At 35.7% G+C, this 24,641-nt stretch overlaps 1 protein-coding gene across 4 annotated transcripts in view; it reads left to right on the forward strand.

Moving 5' to 3' along the window:
* The window catches only part of LOC106878084 (VPS10 domain-containing receptor SorCS3), a 1,080,069-nt gene that overhangs the window by 879,641 nt on the left and 175,787 nt on the right, over positions 1 to 24,641 (forward strand). For all 4 annotated transcript variants that reach the window (XM_089362577.1, XM_052972785.2, XM_089362576.1 and 1 more), the window contains 5 exons: positions 1,454 to 1,612; positions 11,874 to 12,056; positions 12,436 to 12,527; positions 16,932 to 17,039; positions 21,515 to 21,632. In XM_089362577.1, the coding sequence (XP_089218703.1) occupies positions 1,454 to 1,612; positions 11,874 to 12,056; positions 12,436 to 12,527; positions 16,932 to 17,039; positions 21,515 to 21,632 (660 nt within the window). The remainder of the gene's footprint in view (positions 1 to 1,453; positions 1,613 to 11,873; positions 12,057 to 12,435; positions 12,528 to 16,931; positions 17,040 to 21,514; positions 21,633 to 24,641) is intronic.

The following is a 24,641-nucleotide window of genomic DNA, read 5'->3' on the forward strand; positions in this document are numbered from 1 at the left end:
TAAAAAAGGGCCCCAATCATGCTGCTCAGGAATCTGGATCTACCTTGTCTGTGCAATGACACCAGACTGGTGGTGAAAGCGATTCAACTCCATGTCCTAGAGGCAACAATTATGACTGGGAACTATAAGGGTGAAGATGTCTTCATTCCATCGACCCCGTTAATCCCATATGACCTCCCCTTTGAATTTAAACAGTTCCAGTTCCCAGTGAAATAAGTTTCACTGTATCAATAAACAAGTCTGAAGGACAGTCTCTCAAGGTTGTTGAATTTCACCTTGCTTCTCTCATGGACAATTATATGTAGGATATTCATGAGTTGGAAGTCCCCAAAATCTTTTCATTTATACACCAATTAAAGGACACACTCAAAACATCGTATATTTAGAAGCTCTAGAAAATTAAACTGTGATTGCTTTCCGGATTTGTTTCAATACATGTGTTTATACTGACATCATCTGATAGAATTTTTGTTAAATGTACTTCTTAACAGGAGAGGAGTGCCCACAGGCCGTTTCTTCTCAAGTTTATGCATTTTCAGGTTCAATGTGTTTCAAATAAGTACTGACAATTGAAGGTGACTGCAAAGACAAAGAACTACCTATTTTTTTTTTAACAATTGTAACAGTGAGAACATTGGACAAAATATATTATTGACATTAATAGTTTGTACCTCAGCTAATTACTGTTGAGAACTGCATAATCCATGTGTCATGTTAGAGATCTTAAAGGCATTTTCGAATTTCATTATTTTCTTTAATTCAGGCAATGCCAGATATTTCTGCTAGTATATATATATATATATATATATATATATATATATATATATATAATGAAATCGTGAAGATAGAGAGCTTCTTACGATGTAAAAAGGGAAAAGTTTGATAACCTTTATTTATATTTTTTAAGTACAAGCACCATCATCAGAAGTAAAGAGTCAATACATGTTAGTCTATACCAATGGTTCCCAACCTCTTTATTTAAAAAAGAGTTTTCCCGTGGACCCCTTTTTGATATACTCATCCTTATCTATATATATTCATATAAAATTTTGAATTTAATTCACAGACCCCGAGTGCTAGCTTTGCAGACCACCATGGTTCTGTAGACCTCAGGTTGGGAACCACTGGTCTATACAATTCCAGTTGGGCTCACATTTCTTGATTGTTTGTGTCTGATGATGGGCTGAAACATATGAAGGTTATTAAATTTTTTCATTTGTGCATTGTAAGAAACTTTCTGTCTACACTATTTTGTTATTTTACTTATTTATCACAATGCTTCAAGCAAGATACAATGCTCTTTTATATCCATTATTCAACATCTATTTTCCATGCTGGCATGAACTGAACATATACGTACATACATATATATCTACATATATTTGTGTGTGTGTGTGTGTGTGTGTGTGTGTGTTATACATATGTCAAGAGTTGTTTTTTCTGCTATTTACAGGTGAGAGGTCTGCCAGGAATTTATTTAGCCAATCAGGAACCAAGTGAACTGAATCTGAAAGAAAGTGGAAGAAGAACCTACATTTCTTTTGATAAAGGAGGAAACTGGAGCTTAATTCCAGTCCCACTTGATATGAAATCCCAGTGTAAATCTGACAAGGTAAAGATTATTCACCATGGGTCCACTTCATGGGTTGGTAAGAGTATTGACAAAGTAAAACTACCCCCAGAGTCAAGAGTATTGGCTTTATTTTGTTCTGATTCCCCCACCCCTTATGTTAGTGTTTCTTGTTATTTACGCTCAAGTTGTGCTATGATCAAAGATATTTCAGCCATGACCATCCAGTTTATTACTTAGACACACAACATATCTGGTATCTAGGTCCAGTGATAGGGGATGGAGTGATAAAGTATTGTTCTGTTAGTTTGCCTCATGATAAAATATTTTGGAAATATGGTCAGTTTCATACTACAATCTGTATGACAGCACAATGTAATTGATCATGCATTGTTTCTGATAATGGTGTACGCATAAAAGTGTTTGACAAACAAAGTGTTTTTGTCATTACAGTTTGTTTAATATTTGTAGGCTTGAGCAAATATTTCTTACTGTTGTCCTGGGACAACCCAAGCCTTGGAGTGAAATTGGAAACTGTGTGGAATCTTATCAAATGGATTGTACCTGTTATTTAAAGGGTCAGCCCCATTACACTTTGTCACACTGACTCACCTTAAGAACTCCATTAAGGGTACTCATTACTGTGGAATACTCAGCCTCTTATATGCTGATTTGGCAAGTTGATCAAGCTACCAAATACTTATCATCAAAATCAGCTGAGATCTCTTTTATATTCCATATTAACGTGTCTCAGAAGGTACAAAGTTCTTCATAAAAGAATTTTTGCATGATATTGTGTATTTCTTAATGTATACTTAATAATATACTATATTTGATGGTATGGTTTGTTTGTTAGGTTAGCGTGTTTAACTCTAAAAGGTTATATACATATTTCTATACTCATACCTCTTACATGTATTATATTCTACCATCTCCTTTCAACCACACCACTTTCAGTAATCACCTGCAGGAATCTCTTTCTAATCCCCTAATATCTAACTCTTCGCATTGTAACATCGACTGCTTCTTTCTTCAGCAACGTTTGCAGTCTCTTGTTCTAAGTATGTATGTGAAATCAGAAAAATGTATTCATGTATTAAAGTTGTATGTACAAATGTGAAATCAGAACAAGGTATCATAGATTTATCATTTATTTTTATCAGAATCGTAAACATGACATGTATATTGAGTGTATCCAGCCTGAGTAAACTCCTCACTACCATCACATTAAAGCTACTACTACTACTACTACTACTACTGCTACTACTACTACTACTACTACTACTACTACAATGATGTATTCTCTTCTCCTTTCAACACATGTTTGTTTACCAAATGAGGGAATCTCTTTGAGAATTCTTTTCATGATTCCATTCAATATGTTGAGATTTTCTTTGCTGATGGGAATGTGCATTCATCATAAACCCAGTCACTGAAGCAACTCTGCAGTTTATGTCTTTCAGTACATTTTTCTGAAATAATTCCCGTTGACCAGATTTTTCCTTTCAGTTTCATCATCACAAATTCTTCCTAGAATTATTCTCTTTTTGTATAACACACCTACTAACCCATTGCAACAGAAGTAGTAGTAGTAGTAGTAGTAGTAGTAGTAGTAGTAGTAGTAGTAGCAGCAGCAGCAGCAGCAGCAGCAGCAGCAACATATCTAATTAATCATTGATTAATAATATATTTATTAACTTCAACCCAATTAGTGCTGATAATATTATTCTCACTGACAATGAAATCTCAGTTATCAAACATCTGTCTGTATCTCTTAGATTGAACAATGTTTACTAAATTTGCTAGATGTTTGAACTACTCTTCAAGCATATTCCTGTACCATTGCTCACTTGCAGTAGAGAACCATTGCTAGTTAACAGTATAGTAGCTGAATTCCATTGCTTTCAAGCAATATAGCAACTCAGTACAACAGTGCCATTGCTTGTAGTATGGCAATAGGATACTTATGGTACCTAAAAACATAGTGTGTAGTGCCTTTGCTCTCTAGTAACAGGGCAATTATAACAGTATAGTAACCAACTATCATTGATAGCTGGAAATAAAAGAATAGAGTGTCAATGCTAAAGCTATCAGTGGAGCATTAGAATGTTGTTGTTACGTGATAGTAGAATCATATCAGTATGTAGGAGTAGAAATTGTTATTTAGTCCCAGAGTGACCCTGGAGGAATAGATTTGTGTGACCAAAGGCTGTCAGCTACAACCATCTATCTGATTTTCCAAAATAGTGGACCCTAGAATACATCATTCAATGTATATTTTATTAAATTTCAGAGGTATTTGGCTATTATTTCTAGCATGGGTACACAAACCAGTCAAAACATTCCTATTAGGAGACTCCAGATGGCAATGGGCAACTGACTAGAATTTGAGAGATTTGATCCTCCAAAGGTGGCACTTCTCACACCTTCAGGAATGTCTTTGTTTTCTGTATGGAATTATACATAAGTGTAATCTGTTGTACATTCTATAATGTGTAAATTGGGGATACAACTTTTTGCCATTTCATAGTCCCATAACATATTCTGATGAGTTTTTGTTAGAAAACAATGAAAATCAATGTTTTTTTTGTTTTTGTATTTGATCAAAAAAGTTCACCCATGACTAACTTTGAAAGTTTTACACTTGGTTGCATTTAGGTGGATTTCCAAAAACTAGAACCCTGGTTGAATAATAAACAAAAAGGGGAAAATATCCAAAACGTTTAATCCATAACTGTTTAAAGAACTGTATTCTGCATTCCAGATCAATATAAAGAAGATCATATGAAGTTATATTAGTCAATAGTCAAGTTATGGCAAGACATTAGAGAGAATCAAACGCAATGGCAAGTTGTCTTTGTTCTTGCATGTGGCATGTAGTTCTTGTATGACTTAATTGCTCACTCATAGCATTGATTGCTTCTGCTGATGTTTAGTTTTGATGGTTCTTGTTTCCAGTGATTTGTCAAGCATTTCAAAACAGTCTTCTTGGGTAGCAAGGCTTGCAATAGCTCTACATAATCATCAGCTCTATACATTTGGTCACTGAACCAGTGGTCTGCCCAGTCATATGAGATGAACTGGCAGACCATCTGCAATCTTTCTCTCACATGTGACATGAGGAAAAATGCAAAAAGGGCCAAGATTGCTCACAAATTCCATCTGGCATTACTGATGTTCAGTATTTTCTAGAACTTGATGAAAGGTGGGTCTCTGTTTTCATGGAAGAACCTGAAGGTATGGGTTAAGTGGAACAGAAACTTCATATCATCTCTCCAGCCAGCTTGATCTTCATTAACATAAGTTCCATTCTGGAAGGAGCTTTGGAGTTCTTCATAACATGCCATGGGTTCTCTGACAAAAAATTATTCGATGTTGGGTAAATTTCTCACACTTGCTAGCTTCTCATCCATAATAACATGCAGGATTCTGTCCAAGACATGGTGTTGGCAGCTCATAAATTGTGGTTTATATTAGCCTTTGCTCAAGAACATTCTCTGCAGTTTAACCAGTATCCTACTCTTTCACTTGTTTCACTCATTATGTCAACTACTTGATATTCAATTCCGTCTATATGTTTACCATCGAAATGCAGGCTCCATTTCTGATTGCGTAGTGTATCAATCAAGTATTTCTTCATTTCACCAGCTTCCTTGAAGAGTTCCTTGTAAATGCCTCACTGACTAGGAGCTGGGATATCAATGCCCATCTCTGACAACTGTTTGCAGATTTTCACAGCTTTGTTGGTAGAGACGTTTGTTCCAGTTACAAGTCTTGTACCAACTGCAGATTTGTTGTGCCTTCTTGTGGAGGAATAAGTACCATCACTATCATTATCATTTTGATCAACTCTGTCCTCTTCACCATAATTGTAATTTTCAGTCTCTTCTTCAGAGTCACTGGCAGTATCCAGGGCTGTTGGGTTTGATAAAGAATGGGAGGTTTCAGCATTAGAGCATCTTCTCTTGGATGGATAGATAGTGTACTTGCTTGCAGCTTTGAAGTTGAATGGAGTACAGCTTTTTGTCATCAGCACTGAGTCATTCACTGTGGACTTTGGTGATATTGAACAGTTCTTCTCAGGGCTTAAATTTTCCTTTCTTGATGCATTTGTCATGCATATGAAGCACATTTTCAAGTTGGACTGTATTGCTTGCTCAGAAATGATCGGAAAATTCAGTTTATCTCTCCACAGTAGTGTCACCTCTCTTGATAATTATGCCACTCTCTCCTTTCTGCCTTTAATTGATTTCCCAAGAAACTGATACCAACCAACAATCTGCTCCTTGAGTGACATTCAGCTTCTGTTGGCCAATGAGGCTTCTTCTACAGGCACATGACCTCTAGATGAATGGGACTAGAACTGTATCAAATTTCTCCCCCATTTCTCTTTGTTCTTCTAAACAATTTCAAAGCTTTTCTTGAATGACATGACACTAGCAGTCATGTGGAACTCAAACTGAAGCCAAAACAACAAGGGTGAAAGTAAAAGAACTTAATTATTTGCTTCATGACTAAGCATGATGATTCAGTAGTACAGTCTAGTCACCACTGAAATCTTATGAATGGTAAGAATTTATTGAAAGCCAAGAGTGCTATGCAACCTTACCCATATTCAAACAAGATTTGCATAAGAATACAAACATGGATTCATGGGTGAACTTTTTTAAAGATAACTCAAAAGTGAGTTCACTTCACTTACTTATGTATAAAAGCTCATCTAAATATGATACAGAAAATTGTTTTTGAGGAAAAAAATTAAAAAGTAGTATCTCCTTTTTTTATTGTTTATATACATCCTAACATGTTTTGTTATCTGTTATACTTCTATTATGTATATACCCCTTCTGCTATGTATTGGAAATGTACACCCAAACATGTTTGTAATCATTGTTTTATGGAATTCCTCTGGCCAATAAAGGAAGTTGTTTTTGTTTGTTTATTTATTGTTAGGCAGAATTCTTGTTTAAGCACTCCATATAATCCCTCGTGACTTTCTCATATTTTGGAACTTTCAGAAAAGTTTTGCAAATTTGTATTCTACACACAGGAATTCATATGATGATGCAAAAGAAAATTTTTTTTTTTTTTTTTTAATTCTCCTTCTTCCCATAAATCCTAAAATTTCAGCTCTTTTTCTAAATTTTTTTGTTTAAACCATAGTTTTAAAATATAGACAGTCTGAATCTGTCATTTGTTTCAGTTTATAATTTCAAAATAATATTTGAAATCCAAATTCAGAAAGTTAAAAATATTCACATATGCACCCAGCTTATTATGGATTCTGGATCAAAGCACACCATGTAACTGGTTATAACATTTCAACTTTTTGTATTTTCAAACACTTTTTTACAAATTTTTGTTCTACACACTGGACCTCATACAATTATGCAAAACAAATTTTTTTGATTAAGATTTTTTGACTCCTCTCTCCCGATAAATCCTTACAGAGGCTCCAATACACAGGTATTGGAGAGATTGAGGTCATTGCTGGGATTTATCCACAGTGATTTAAAAAAAGCATGTAAAAGATAGTTTATTTTAATAGCATACTTTTCTGTTAGTAAATGTTTTTCCTTACACATACACACACTCTTGGTGCAGAGTGGCAATTAAGAATTTAAATTACAAAAAGTTTTTTGTTTAAATCCCAGCAATGGGCCATCCTTGAGTGCATCATTATTCCATTAAATGTGTTTATATGGAGAAAAATATTGAAAAGCATCAATACATATCAGATTAACAAATAAACAATGGAGGTACTGGGTGGTCATGGGATGTGCTAAAAAATAACAACCAAATCTTTTTTAAATCACACACCTTTTCTTCTGAGAATTATTTTGAAATTAGAAACAGAAACAAATGGCAGATTCTAATTGTTTGTATTTTAAAACTACGATTAAAAACAAATTTTGAAAAAAAAGTTGAAATTTTAGGAATCATGGTGGGGGGGGGGGGATAAAAATTAAAAGAATTTTTTGCATAATTGCATGAGTTCCTGTGTAGAAAACAATTTTGCAAAAGTTTTCTGAAAATTCCGTAACATAAAAAAGCTATGAGGGGTTATATGGTGTGCATAAATCAGAATTGTACCTATTATTATTATTGAGTGAGAGAGCAGTGCATTATTATTATTATCATTATTATTATTATTATTATTATTATTATTATTATTATTATTATTATTATTATTATTATTATTATTATTATTATCATTGTTATTATTATTTTAGGTAGTGAACTGGCAGTATCATTAGTATATCAAACTGCCTAGCAGCACATTTTTTGTCTGTCTATACACTCTGTGTTCAAATTCCACCAAGACTACTTTCATCCTTCCGAGGTTGATATAGTAAGTATTAGGTGAGCACTGGGGTTAATGTGTTGGACAAGCCACTCCCCCAAAATTCAGACCTTCTGTCTATAGTAGAAAAAATAATAATAATAATGATGATGATGATTATTATTATTATTATTATCATTATTATTATTATTGTCATTATTATTGTTATTATTATTATTATTATTATTATTATTATTATAATTATTATTATTGAGTGAGAGAGCAGGGCATACCATCAAAGTGACACCGGGGTAAAATATACGAAGCCCAGTATACCCAACATGATTACCCGTCTGATAAGGGTACACCAGGCACATGCATCACAACCATATGTGCGCGACATGATGATCTCATATCAAGATAAACAGCCCATGACCTCGCAGGTGGGGCCCATTTAGAATTTTCTTCAGGTCGAGTAGCCCATCCCGCTCAAAAGGTCCCTGAATAAGGTTTGTTTAAGGATGTTGAGCAAAACACCCGTTTCCGAAGGTGAATTATTCAAACCCCAAAGAATTCCTCTCAACACATAGCTATGATGCTCCCCCACTACTTCTGCTCATGATCAGAGATGTACATATCGTCAGCCACCAAGGGACATGCTCAACTGGTTAAGGTCAAACAACTGACAAGCAAACCTGCAGTATTGAGCAGATTATTTGCTGTAGCACATCTTTTATACCAAGACAAAACAATGTACATGATCATCGTTTAACGTCCGCTTTCCATGCTAGCATGGGTTGGACGATTTGACTGAGGACTGATGAAACCGGATGGCAACACCAGGCTCCAGTCTAATTTGGCAGAGTTTCTACAGCTGGATGCCCTTCCTAACGCCAACCACTCAGAGAGTGTAGTGGGTGCTTTTACGTGTCACCCGCACGAAAACGGCCACGCTCAAAATGGTGTCTTTTATGTGCCACCCGCACAAGCCAGTCCGGGGGCACTGGCAACGATCTCGCTCGAAAATCCTACGGGAGCCAGTCAAGCGGTACTGGCAACGGCCATGCTCAAAATGGTGCATCTCATGTGCCACCTGCACAAGAACCAGTCCAGGGGCACTGGCAACGATCTTACTTGGCTTGCCGGGTCTTCTCACGCACAGCACATTTCCAAAGGTCTCGGTCAGTAGTCATCGCCTCGGTGAGGCCCAATGTACGAAGGTCTTGCCTCACCACCTCAGCCCAGGTCTTCCTGGGCCCACCTCTTCCACGGGTTCCCTCAACTGTTAGGGTGTGGCACTTTTTCACGCAGCTATCCTCATCCATTCTCACCACATGTCCATACCAGCACAATCGTCTCTCTTGCACACCACAACTGATGCTTCTAATGTTCAGCTTTTCTCTCAAGATACTTACACTCTGACGGGTATTCACATTGACATTACACATCCAACGGAGCATACTGGCTTCATTCCTTGCGAGCTTACGTATGTCCTCAGCAGTTACAGCCCATGTTTGACTGCCATGTAGCATGGCTGTTCGTACGCATGTGTCATACAGTCTGCCTTTTACTCTGAGTGAGAGTCCCTTTGTCGCCAGCAGGGGTAAGAGCTCTCTAAACTTTGCCCAGGCTATTCTTATTCTAGCAGCTACACTTTCAGCGCACACACCCCCACTACTAACTTGGTCGCCCAGATAGCGGAAGCTATCGACTACCTCTAGTTTTTCACCCTGGAATGAGATAGAAGTTGTTTCCTGTTTGTTTACAGTCTTTATTGCACCTGAACATCTGCCACAAACAAAAACTAACTTCCTAGTTAACCTGCCTTTGATGTTGCTGCACCTCTTATGTGTCCATAGCTTGCACCGGGTACATCTTATAGAGTTACTACCTACTCCTTTTCTACATACTGAGCAGGGCCATAACACCTCCAATCAATTAAGATCAGAAGCCATGAGAGCCACTGCCTGGTACTGCATCCGGGCATTTATTATTATTATTATTATCATCATCATCATCATCATCATTATTATTATTATTATTATTATTATTATTATTATTATTATTATTATTATTATTATCATCATCATCATCATCATCATTATTATTATTATTATTAAGGTGGCAAACTGGCTGAACTGTTAGCATGCTAGACAAAATGCTTAGCAGCATTTTGTCTGTCTTTAAATTCTGAGTTCAAATTCCACCAAGGTCAAATTCACTTTTCATCCTTTTCATGTTCGATAAAAGATGTACCATGAAGAACTAGGGTCAATGTAATCAACTTAACCCCTCCTCCAAAATTTCAGGTTTTGTACCTTAGTAGAAAGGATTTTATTATTATTATTATTGTTCAGTACTTTTATTTTTATACCGTGCTTTCACTTCACTACCGAGCGCAGCTCTGTGTGCCTTGGGTATGTGCTGTAGTTTGCTGTGATGCTCTTATGGTTACTGTATTATTATTATTATTATTATTATTATTATTAGTAGTAGTAGTAGTAGTAGTAGTAGTAGTAGTAGTAGTAGTAGTAGTAGTAGTAGTAGTAGTAGTAGTAGTAGTAGTATTATTATTATTATTATTATTATTCACCTCAGTCTACATTGCCTTTCATGCTTTTGAGGTCAATGAAATTAGTACCAGTTGAGTACTGAGAATGATGCAGTTAACTAGCATTCTTCCCCAAAATTTCAGGCTTTGTGCCTATAATAGAAAGAATTATTATTAGTAAAAAAGGTGGTGAGCCAGAGCTGGCAGAATCATTAGCATGCTGACCAAAATGCTTATCCATGTTTTGTCTGTCTTCAAATTCCACTAAGGTAAACTTTGCCTTTCATCCTTTTGGGGGGTCAATAAAATAAGTACCAGTTGAGCACTGGGAGTTGATGTAATTGACTAACCCACTTCCCTTAACATTGCTGCATTTGTGCCAAAATTAGAAAGAATTGTTAATAATATTAGTATGATTGACAGGATCATTAGAACATCAGTCAAAATCTTCTGTGGTATTTATTGCTGTTTTTTATGCTCTAAGTTCAAATCCCACTGAAATTAGTTTTGATTTTCATCTTTCAGATGATGGGGGAATCAATAAAATAAAATATCAGTCAAATATTGGGATCAATTTAATCAACTTTTCCTCCCACTAAATTTGAGACCTTATGTCTATGAAAGAAAATGTTGTTATTAAAAATAAGTAACCAGTTGAGCCCTGGAGTCAATGCATTCAACTTACTCTTCCCCTAAAAGTTGCTGGCCTTGTGCCAAAATTTGAAAGCATTATTGCAAGCAGGCAGAATTGTTAGCAGACAAAATGCTTAACATAAATTTCATCTGTCTTTATGTTCTGAGTTCAAATTCTGCCAAGGTCAACTTTGCTTTTGATCCTTTCAGGGTTAATAAAGGGTGTGTGTACCAGTTGAATACTGAGATCAATGTAATTGACCTAACCTCTCCCCTGAACTTTCTGGCTTTGTAGCAAAATTTGAAATTATTATTATTAAGGCAGTGAGCTGGCAGACTCATTAGCATGCTGAAAGAAGTGCTTAGCGGTATTTCGCCCATTACTATGTTCTGAGTTCAAATTCTGCCAAGGTCAACTTTGCTTTTGATCCTTTCAGGGTTAATAAAAAGAGTACCAGTAAAACACTGGGGTCGATATAATTAACTAGTCCCTTCCCCAAAATTTTAGGCCTTGTGCCTATAGTAGAAAGGATTGTTATTATTATTATTGTTGTTGTTGTTGTTATTATTATTATTATTATTACTACTACTACTACTACTACTACTACTACTACTACTACTACTACTGTTAGCACACCAGGCATAATGCTTAGTGGCATTTCATCTGTCTTTATGTTCTGAGTTCAAATTTCACTGAGGTTGACTTTGCCTTTCATCCTTTCAGGGTCAATAAATTAAGTACCAGTGATGTAATTGACTAGTCCCCTCCCCCAAAATTTCAGGCCTTGTGCTTTTAGTAGAAAGGATTACTACTACTACTTTTCTTATTATTTCAGTTATCTAAATGTTCTTTGCATCTACATCTGCAACAAATGGAAGTGCTTTTCAATGTTCCTCGCATACTGTCTGATGAAAATGCTCCCGGCCTTATTTTGGCACATGGTACTGTTGGTGAGCAGCTTTCATTTCAAGATGTCAGTGTTTTCATCTCTAGAGATGCTGGTGTTCATTGGTATTCAGTGAGTGTTCATCTATTATGATTCTTTTCATCATCATCATCATCATCATCATCATCATCATCATCATTATCACCATCATTATTGTTGTTCTTGTATGTAATAGATTCAATAAAAAATTTTAGAATAGGTATCCTTTCACTTTACTGCTTAGTGACAAGTATGGATAATTTGATTTTTTTGTTTCCCAGTCAAACTCATTTTCATTATATAGTTGCATGCTAACACACATAGGTTTCAATCAATTATGAGAAAATGAACATTAATATGTTAATGAAAATCATTGCTAATAAAAAAAACTGTTAATGCTAATTATTTTTAAGAAAGGCAAGGGGGAGAAATTTAAATTGATAAAGTATTAATATAGATTGTTTACTTTCAGGCACCATTCCATGGCCTTCATGAGTTGAATATTCTGGACCAAGGTAGCGCCATAACAGCACTAAATGCCAGTTGGAAAACTCGAGAGATATAGTAAGTGTTTGCTAATATTTATATTTATTTGTGTTCTTTTTTTGTAATAGGTTTGCAAGTTTAATGTAAATTTTAAGTGTTTGATTAATTTACACTTCACATTAGAGTCAGTGAAAAATCACAGGTTCACTGCATTCTAATGTTGAGAAGAACAAGGGAGTATTTGTAACTCAATGTAGAGCAAGTATCTCAAAGAACTTTTTTTTAGAATACTAGTTTTTTGCTTTCTCATGAATCTTTACAACCTTCACTGATAAACACAGGTGAATGATGCACACACATATACAAAGCCTTCTCTGTGTGTGTGTGTGTGTGTGTGTGTGTGTGTGTGTGTGTGTGTGTGTGTGTGTGTTATTCCATGTGTTCATGTGTGTGTATGTGTTATTCCATGATCATTCCATGATCAAGACAGTCTTGGTCAAGCAGAATTATTTTCAGTGCTCTAACATATTAACCTTTTAGGTTTTTTGAGATATTAACGTAATTTGAAAATGGGGAGATTTACCTGATATTTCTAACAGATTGAATAGTCACATTCATATTCTCTTCTTAGCTTGCCATTTCTTAGATTGATTACTTCTGCTTATTATTTGTCTAGCAGAGAGGTAAGCAGCAGGTGGGCTACTCAGGTGTCTCTGTGGATTTCAGCCCTTCTTTTAAAAGTGAGTCATTACAAAACAAAGTAGCTGATCTCTGTTTTAGTGCTTTTTAAAATATTATTTTCTGATTTATGTCAGAAAATAAGTGTTTACCTGATTGTCCTTGGTTTAAGTTCCTTCATGTTAAGTTTTATTCAAGACATATATATGTGGGGGGGAGGTGGAGAGACATTGGAGTTGTTTGAAGTTGTAAAGTGCAGAAAGGAACTTGGTTGAGTTTGCCACTGTAGTGTGGGGAAGGGGAATGAGAGAAGAACAAGAACTAGAGGGATTTTTTAATGTATTTTTACTTCTTTTACATTAATTTCCCAAGTTTGCATGTATTGGAATGTTTTTTTATTAGAATCATTGATTTTAGTTTGAAAGTTTTACATTTGAATGATATCCCTTCTATGGCAGCCCAGCAGAGTAGAGAATCTTGTTCAAGGGGAAGAACACTGAGCATTTGTTCAGTAGTCTAGAACCTTAACCTCTCATCTTTTGTAACACACAGTGATGGTGCCAGCTATAAATTTCCTGTCCATGTCAGAACAAGATATTTGTGGAAGTTATATGCCAGCAATTTAAGCTGAGATTGTCTGCTTGTCAAAACTATCTCATCGATCAAGTTCTTACTAACACAAGACAATTGCATCAAGTCAGTTTATGAAACAAGGACAGGATACATACATACATATGTACATACAGACAGGTGTGTGTGTGTGTGTGTGTGTGTGTGTGTGTATATATATATATATATATATATATATATACACACACACACACACACACATCACACACACACATATTTATGCAAGTATGCATGTGTACGTATGTATATGTACATATATATGCACATATATATGTGTATGTGTATAAATATATACATACATGTACACACATTCACACATATACATGTATGTAAGTAAATATATATATATGTATGTATGCACACATGCACATACACACACTGTACAATGAATGAATAACATTTGTAGTAAGAAGTCATAGGCTCTTGCCACAAATATTGAATTTTTTTTTTTAAATAATCCAGTTGGAAGGAAGAAACCTCTTTAGAAATATTAATTTAGAGAAAAGGAAGCAGTAACATAGCAGGTTAAATCCCTTTTAGTATTTAAATTGTCCCTCAAGGATCTGAGTTCAAATTACATTAGGAACACCATCATCTTATATCTTCCAGCCGAACCTGGTAAATGCTAGTAATGGACACACTGGATAAATAATGTAAATGTACATGTATGAATTATTTAGTTAACACATATTCTTAGCCTCACTGTGAAACATAGATACAGTATTTAAATGACATATGTCTACTTTTCAACTTAATCTCTCACAGTATAATGCTTCTATTAATTATTATCATTATCATCCTTGTCATGTTAAAGCCCACTTATCAATGCTTACATGAGTCAGACAAAATTCAATGAGACAAATTTTCTGCAGTCAAATGTTCTTCTTGTGATCATCTCTCACTTGTTTCCAAGTGAGGTAATATTTTCCTAGTCTGTCACACAATGGCCAGACATATTTTCATAGAAAAGTGCAAACAAAACACATTGCTTTTTTTTTATGGTGATCTCTGTTTACAATTAGCATGTGATGTCAAGACAGGGAGACTCAAGACCACATGCACACACACTCACACACACACACACACACACACACACACACACACACACACACACACACACACACACACACACACACACACACACACACACACACACTCACACACACACACACACACACACACACACACACACTCACACACACACACACACACACACACTCACACACACACACACACACACACACTCACACACACACACACACACACACACACACACACACACACGCACTCCTACATCTATACATAGATTCATGGATACTTATGTCTTCACATGTATATGACTGCATGCTGCAGGACATGCTGAGTAAGGTTTTGCAGGCATTTGAGATAAATGGGCTACTGCTGGTTGCTGAGTAGCTCCTATGCAAATGCCAGGAGGTTTGTGTTCATGTAAATGATCAAAACCTTTCAGTGTTAGTACTAGACTTCAACAGACTTCATAATTTTTATGAACTGGATTGATATGCACAGATGTTGTGGAAGTGATATCACATTCGATGGGTGTAGGACCAATCAGCTGATATTGGCAGATGACATGGTGCTACTTGGTTCATCAGAAGGTGATTTCCAGCTTGCACTGAATAGGTTTACTGCTGAGTGCTGCAAGACAGGGATAAGAATTAGTGTTACAAAGAGTGAGACACTGGTCCTCTCAAACAAAAGGTCTTCTTGGTGCACCCTGCAGTTTAGTGGATCACTGAAATGAGTGAAAAAGTAATTTGGGAGTCATATTCACAGGTAATAGAAGGTAGGAGGTTGAATTGGATGCTAGAATTACATTCAGTCTTCAGAAGAGAAGAGGTTGGTGAAAAAGCCAAACTTGCTACCCTCAGTTCATTTTTCATACCTATCCTCAGTAATGGTCATGAATGTTGGTGATGACTAAAAGTGTACAATCATGAATACAAGCAGTTAAAATGAGGTTCCTCTGAATGATCTCTGAAGTAACATTACTTGACAGACATCAGGAAGTTTCTCCAGTCTCTCTGATTATAATGTCACAGGAAAGAATTACAAGATGGATTCTTCAAGTTGAGTCAACCAGCAGGAGACTTAAGGATAGATTAAGAATGAGATGGTTGGATATCATCCATGGTCTCAGTTTGTCATGCTTGGGAATTCAGCCAGAAAGTCTGATGATTGTTGCTTCTCATAGGACCTTACGGAAGAGGCACATGACCCTCCCATGAATAGTGAGCAAAGAGGATCAAATGATGGGCGGAAGGAATATTTTTCTTCTCCCAGTCATTTCTCTTATCATTTTGTGTCTGTAACTGTTGAGCACCTTGCAATATTAAGTGATGTGTTCCTTTTCATATGCGATGGAAGCCTATCATTGCATGTAGTAGCATTATACATGGTCTGACATGTACTGTGACAACATTTTGCTGGCTAGATCCCATAGTACATGTCAGACTATGCTACAACATGCAATGATAGGCTTCCCTTCTACTTAAAAGTTTTGAAGGCTCTGTAAGGAATAATAGCCATCGCCCACCCCTTTTGATTAAAATATAAACAAAAATACATTCTACATAAACATCCAGCCTGCTAGAAAAAGCAACCGAATCTCTCTCAAATTTCTTGTTACCTTCTTACAAAAAATGCATTAGATAATATGATTTTGGGTTTCCTATACAAAGGGAAGAGATAAGATAGTCATGGTTAGGTTGCTATTAATTATAGAGCTGTTTAACCAGGTGTGGGCTTGGGCTTCACAACAGCAATAACATTGTGTGGCAATATCACCCTCACCACCTCTGTATCATAACACTATAATTCCCACTGCTACTACACCACATAACAACTCCCCACTACCTTCACTGTCATTATATCATCACAATCCACACTCTTAGTACTACTATATGTATCTACCTGTCTGTCTACTCTATGTATGCTTCTATCTCTGTTTATCTATCTATGTATCTAACCATCTGTATCACCATCTGTTATCTATTTGTTTGTCTATCTCTCTGTTTCTCTCTCTCTCTCACCCTTTGTTCATCTTTCTCCCCTCCTCTCTCCCCCTCCTCTCTCCCACCTCTCTCTCTCTCCATCCATTGCTCTATCATACTATCTGTCTATCTATCTACATTGATTTCATCTACTGTTCAGTTTCAGTTGTGATGAAGGCCAGAGCTGGCAGAAGCACATATTTGCTGATGAAGATGTTTATGTTGATGGGGTATTGAATGAACCAGGAATAAATACCCTTATTGTCAGGTAAGAGGAAGAAGACTCCTAAAATTTGTTTCAACTGCTATCAACTGACTGACTTCATATTAGTTGTAACAGTTTCTTTTTCTTTTTCAACCCCTTTCATACCAAAACACCTGAAAGCTCTTCTGATTCTATGACATGAGCATCAGACCACCTCAGATTCTATGATACATCAACAAGCCTTCAGTTTGAAATTAGAAGCCTTTCAAAATAATTTCATAAGTTTTAAGTTATATTTCAGTTGCTAGATTTACCACAAGTTATTTTATTAAATCCTTTCAAAATCTTGATTATTTTCAAAATTAATTGAAACCCATTGGTAATATATTTTGATAAATAACCCTTTAACTTTTGGATTAGTCTGTCAAATGTAATGCTTATTGATTCACATTGTTTTGAATTAATCATGCTGTATTTCATAGCTTTGAGATTTTGATAAGATTTTGATGACATTGTTAGCTATATGTAAGTGGCTGAATCTGGCCTGTCTGAATATAAAACAGGTAAAATATTTGGGCCAGATATGGCTGGTTTGAATGCTAAAAACTTAAAAAATGAGATAATGGAAGGTTAAATTAAATATAATTATTATTATAACGATTAATAATGAATTGAGGTAAAAATGTAAGGACAAAGATTGGGCACAGGATGGACACAATCAATTAAATTAACCTCAATCACTGATTGTTATATAGTTCCTAAATTTAGAAGAATAAAAAGCAAAGCTGAAATTAACAAAATTTGAATTCACAATGTAAGGTGACTTAACTAATCACAGGAAAGTATTTGTCCAATTGTTTACCAATTTTACCATCACCTGCTGTGTCCTAAAAAAGATTTCTAACTTTGGTACTGCTCACAAATACTTATTGTGTATCAATATAGAAAGATTGTATATACATAGAACTCATACAGAATCAGAGCATTAAGTATTATGATGACAGCAGCCATGGCAACAGTGATGACTAGATTCAGTGCTAATATTACAGGGATGGATATAATTTTTGGAGCTCATTCCCCAGTATAACCCTGGTATTTGTCTCATAAACTGCAGAATTATTTAAAATAAATCACTAAAGGCAAACTTATTTCACTTTAAACATAAAATCAGGAGACTGCACCATTCACAGGAAATTATTTATATAGTGAAGGATCTAGTTTAACTCTGATCTTTCTAACTTCTCCATTGCTCACATTGTCACAAAGTCAAGGTGACAAATTTATAGATGATGTTAGTGAAAATTTAGTCCAAGCACAGGCAACTTTTTTGAGAAGCAAGCTGTATGAAACATGACTCATCATCAGGCAAGTTTCACTACTAAGAAAAAGAAAATTTTAGGTAATTTTTCATCAACAAACTATTCAGAAAGTCCTGCAGGTCACAGTTTGTTCATGACTGGTTTAGTTGATTAAATAAATTGACTTCAATACATAACCTGAGAGGAACAAAAAGCAGAGGTGATTAAAGGCAAATTTTAACTCAGAAAATAGGAGGGGAGATACAACTAATAATGTCTGGTATTTAATTTGTAAGAGATGTTCGTGGCTTTCTGAATGTTAGTAGAGATGTTTAAAAACTGAAACAGCAATAACTGGGAACTAAATGATAAATAATTATGGAGCTAAATGGTAAATGGTAAGTAATTATAGTGTTGTCTGGTTATGTGACATGTCATACGATGGTGTAGCTTCAGCATCTAAACTTATTCTGTTGTAAAACTGCAGTGGAAACATCTTAGTTGTTACTATTGTAAAGTTAAAATAGCAACACCCCAACTGTTGCTATTGTAAAGTTGCAGCAGCAACTTGCCTGCTGTTACTACTGTAAAATTGAAATTGCAATGCCTTGACTGTTGTTATTGAAAAAGTTACTGTTGCTGAAATTTTTCAATTACTATTAGAGAGCTGCAATTACTTGACCAGATGTATTACTAATATAGATATATCACATCCTATTTGTTTCTATTGTGACACTTGAGCTGAAACACCTCAGTTGTGAAGCTGAAACCATATATTGCCTACTGTTGATCAGCTTCTATATTTGTACAAATTTCTATTGTTTTCTTCTGCTTAGTACTGGAATAATTTAAGTATTGACTCCTGAGACTTTCATATCTAGATATGTTTTATATATATATTAATCAATGAAATTCCAATGAAGTCTGATTTTCATGTCTTAATATTTGCAATTTTTACAACTTTACAATATTGAAATAAACTATTATATATATGTGCGTGCATGTGTGTGTGTGTATAAATTGCAAATAATAAAACATGGAAATCAAACTTAGTTGGAATTTCATTGATTAATATATTCTTCTATACACAATCATACAAACTCGGATATATATATATATATATATATATATATATATATATATATATATATATATATATATATATATATATATATATATATATATATATATATATATATATATATATATATAAAATTTATATATTCTGAAATTATTTGTAGGGTGCACCTCTTTAGACACACACAGTCATATACATTACAGTTTAGAGTATTATATGCAGTAGCATCAACTACATTGATGGAAAAAAGTCTACTGGTCATAGACCAGTGTGACCTCTCTGGCAAATACAAGGTTTGATGTTTTCAGTTCATGTTAATCCCAAAGATTCTCTGGCCTCTGCTGGTTTACAATATCAATACTAGCACATTGGAGGACATGGAGGTCAAAATCAACAAGTACACAAAGAAGTGGTTTGATGTGCCACCAGGCCAAGCTTAAACTACCTCTCAAGTCCATCATTGAAGAATACAAAATCAGAAAAATTCAAGGCTCTTCACTATGCTTGAAGACTCAAAAGACAAGTGTGTGAGGTTGATCTGGCTCAAGCTGAAGACAGGCAGGAAATGGAATGTTCAGGAGGTGGTGGATCCAGCAAAGGAAAGTCTTATGATCAGAGAAATAATGGGACACACTCAGGTCAGTAGGCAAGGACTTGGTATAACAAAAACAAAATGGCAGATCTCTGAGAAAAGAAGATCTCTGAGAAAGGAAGAGGACACCATAAGAATCTGGAAGGCAGTGTAGCAGAGTGAACAAGGCCAGTGGATGACATGGGCAGGTGCACTCCCAAAGTGTCTCAGCTGGAATGACTTGTGGCATGTAGTGCCTCTTAGAATAAGTTTTATCCTCAGATCTGTTCATGATCTCCTGCCTTTGAATATGAACCTAGTGAGTGAAGTGAGACAAATCAGAATATCCTGAGTGCCCACTCTGTCAGGGTACAAAGACAATGGAACACATTCTGAGCTCCTAAAGCATAACAGTAGCCCAAGGAAGATGCACTTGGAGGCACAATAAGTATGGCAAGAGTAAAATCCATAGCACCAGAATCTCCAACAACATTCTACATGACAGGAGGCAGCAAATCATGGCTTGGAACAGTTATGCCATATGGGACATGGGAATGAAGTCTTCTGGGTGGTGCAGATAACTGGGAGTCAGCAGACCTCCCAGGATCAATAAAGCAACTAGAAATCATCAGGAAGATTGACTTGAGGCTGGAAACCATACTCCATTCCAGTTCATCTAGGCAACTAATTTTGATTGAACTCATCGTGCCATTTGAAAATAGAACAGAAGAAAAATTCATATTCAAGACTGAAAAATATGCCAGTCTGGCCAACAGCCTGAGGGAAGTCAGTTTCTGGACCAAGGCTCTTGCTATAGAGGTTGAAACCAGAAGTTTTGTGAGCAAATCTGCCTGCTTTCAATCATATGTAACAACTCTTTGGGAAGAACAAGACCAAAGCCCTAAAAGCAATATCAAACGAGAGGTGTTCCAGCTGGATCTGGTTAAGGAAGATCAGAAACGACTGCCAGACCATTTGAAAGCAATGTTTTTGTTTTGATGCTAAGGGAAGTAACTCTCAGTGAGTCATTATGGTAGCACTGACATTTCACTGCTACTACAACAACCAACATTACTTCTTATATTAGCTGAGTCAATTGAGAGTAGTTGCAGTAGATGAAATCTCCAAGTAGTCTAAATGCACAAGTCTCCGATATATCAAAGTAGCTAAAAAGTGTCAGCAGAAGGGCACCCAGGAGTCATGACCTGGATGCAGCCTGACTTCCTTAGAGTGTAAGAAGTTAAGGGCTGAAACACTTGCCTGATAGGGTTTCTTCTCTGAAGACCTTCCGCTGTTCAGCTCTCTTGAGAGTTTCTTACCACTCATTTCAACATAAAATTGAGGGTCAAACAAAGCTAATGGGGCACAGAGATTCCTGATGTGGTGTGGTGAAATGCATTCCAAGTTTAGCCATTTGAGCAAGAGAGTAGTACCGTGATGTTTGCAAATGTCATGTGGCAGGTGAATTTACTCTAGTTATATCATAATGCAAAGATTTTTCTCTAATCACTGATCAAATATGATTTTTCCTTTATTTTATTTACTGACTTACCACAAGTTCTTTAACTTAATTTCATCTTCTCTATTCCAGTGTATATGCCCACAAGTTCCCTTCAAAAGGATGGATTCTTGTAAAAGCTAATTTTTCCTCTATCTTGACTCGACGGTGTTCCTCTGAAGACTATGAAAGCTGGAATCCTGCAGAAGAAGTTGGTTCACATTCCTTTATATAGTTTATTTCTTAATCTTTTATATTTTATTCAACAAGAAGTTTGAAATCTTTAAAACACTTTTGTGGTATATTCACTTACTATCAGCTATGTCTTTATTGAACTGGTAGTAGCTTTTAGCAGATAAAGGAACAGCAACATGTATTAGTAGCAATTCAAGAAATATGAGAAGTGGTTGAGTTCTTTGAGGGGTGAATGGTGTGTAGTCATAAAGACTTTACCAGTTTACTGTCTAGATGTTATAAGTTTTCAATGGACCAATTACTGACTCATAATATGTCAATAAGTGATAAGGAGTGTCTAATTCAGTGAAACAAATACCTATTTCGTTATTGCCCACAAGGGGCTAAACATAGAGGGAACAAACAAGAACAGACGAACGGTACTTAATTTATCGACCCCGAAAGGATGAAAGGCAAAGTCGACCTCGGCGGAATTTGAACTCAGAACATAACGGCAGACGAAATACCGCTAAGCATTTCGCCCGGCGTGCTAACGTTTCTGCCAGCTCGCCGCCTTTCAGTGAAACAAATACCACATAGTATTTTATTTGAAATAGAACACAACTCAGTTTCTTCAATAATGTTTACATCTATTACTGATATAAATATTTCTCAAACATATGCAAATATATAGATATATCATCATCATCATCGTTGTCGTCACCGTTATCATTATTTAACATCCATTTTCCATGCATGCATGAGTAGGACAGTTGACAGGAGCTGGCCAGGTAGAAGACTATTCCAGGCTTCTGTGTCTGTTTTGGCAGCATTTTTACAGTTGGATGCCCTTCCTAACACTAACCACTCTGCAGAGTGGACTGAGTTCTTTTTATGCGGCACCAGCACAGGTGAGGTTAGTTTCAGCATGATTTTTACAGCTAGATGCCCTTCAAAATGCGAACCACTTTACAGTGTGGACTGGATGCTTTTTACATGGGTCACCAAGTAACTTGCAAGACAAGGAATTTTGAGAGGGGAGAGAGCATTGGATGAGGGTATCTTGTATCAGATGATGAAAAGTTAGAGTGTGACAGAGAGATAGGCAGAAACATGTGTCTTTCTATAAAGGAGGTATATGGTTACCTGGCCAGAGAGAGAGAGAGAGAAAGAGAGAAGAGAAGGAGAGGAAGAGAGAGGTACAAGAAAGAGGACAGAAACAGGTGTGCTGATGTAAAGGAGATACCTGGTTACCTAGCCAGAGGGAAAAGCAAGAGAAGGAGAGAGAGTGATCAAGAATGAGGGTAGAAACAGGTGTGCTGCTGTAGAGGAGATACATCGCTACCCAGCCAGAGAGAAGAGCAAGGGAAAGAAAGAGAGAGTGAGAAACAGCAAAAGTGCAAGTGAGAGCAGGAGACAGATGGTGGTGAAGTCTCAGAGTATACTCACAAGTAATAAGGATCAGAGACTAGATGGGATAGTAGAGTAAGGAAGAGAGAGATAAATGGTGGTAATCGCCAGGGCATGACCTCAAGTAACAGAGGTCATAATATAGGCAACCAGGTATTGCCAAGAAGATGCAAGTAGCGAGTAGCAAGTGCAGTGTGTGTGTGTCTGTGTATGTATATATGTATGTTTGTATATGTGTATATATGTATGTATGTGTGTGTGTATATATATATATTTATATATATATACATATAGTGGTTAGGGTGTTGCACTCACGATTGTGAGATTGTGGGTTCGATTCCCAGATTGAGCATTGCATTGTGTTCTTGAGCAAAGTACTTCATTTCACGTTGCTCTGCAATCATTTCATCATATGACATGTGGCACATGGTGCACCTGTACAAGTAATGTCGATCTGATGGAGGGATTGAATTTATGTGAACACAAACATTTGATCACTATAAACAAGTCACCTGTGTGGTTGTTCAGCAACAAATTGGTGAACCCTCATACATTGTCTAACAATAGGAGAGTCCATGATATATATATATATATATATATATATATATATATATATATATATATATATATATATATACATATCGAAGTGTATAGCATTTTATATCCATTATGGCCAATCTCCCCAATCAGTTTCACAATAGTTATTAAGCCAAATGTTAGATAACAGCACAGTTTCACAATACCACATAATGAGCATATGGTATTACATAACCATACTCCTATCTAATATCAAGTTAAATACTCAGTACAAAAGCAATTAGTAGGATTGCTTATAATGGATATATACAGTATAATACTATACACTTTGATATATATACCCACTCCATTGACAAATATACAAATGTATCATATTTTTCTGACTTATGAATTCTTAGATGACTTGATATATATATATATATATATATATATATATATATATATATATATATATATATATATATATAATCATGGTAAAGAGGATTTAGAAATATGAGCAGTTTCTTTAGTCAGTGTATCTGTCAATACTGGCTAACAGGGAGCATAGAAATGGACAGTTTTTGTTAAAAGAAACCATTCAATACTGACAAAAATTCCAGAGAGAATTTATTAGTCATAGTGTATGATACAGTAAATCTAAGAATGGAGGTTATGGCATTACATTTATTCCTTTATTATAATCATTTCCACAACACAGAATTCAAACACATTATGAGTATAACTATTGATTATGTAATGTTACAACATATCACATATAATCCATGTTCGTCTTATTAGACAAAAGTAAAAAAGCAGAACATGAATCACATATAATCTTTTGTCTTTTATCATTTACTTGTTTAAGTCATTAGACTGTGGTCATACTGGAGCACAGTCTTGAAGTGTTTTAGTCAAATAAATTGATCCCAGTACTTATTTTATTTTTTTGCTATTAATCCCTTTTGCCAAACCTCTAAGTTATGGCAATCTAAACACACTAACACCAGTTGTCAAATGGTGTTGGGTTGGGGGAGAAACACAGGCATAAACACACACACACATGTGCATGCATGCACACACACACACACACACACACACACACACACACACACACTCACAC

The sequence above is a fragment of the Octopus bimaculoides genome, chromosome 14 (genome assembly GCF_046866305.1).
Source record: "Octopus bimaculoides isolate indiv1 chromosome 14, ASM4686630v1, whole genome shotgun sequence".
Taxonomy (NCBI): domain Eukaryota; kingdom Metazoa; phylum Mollusca; class Cephalopoda; order Octopoda; family Octopodidae; genus Octopus; species Octopus bimaculoides.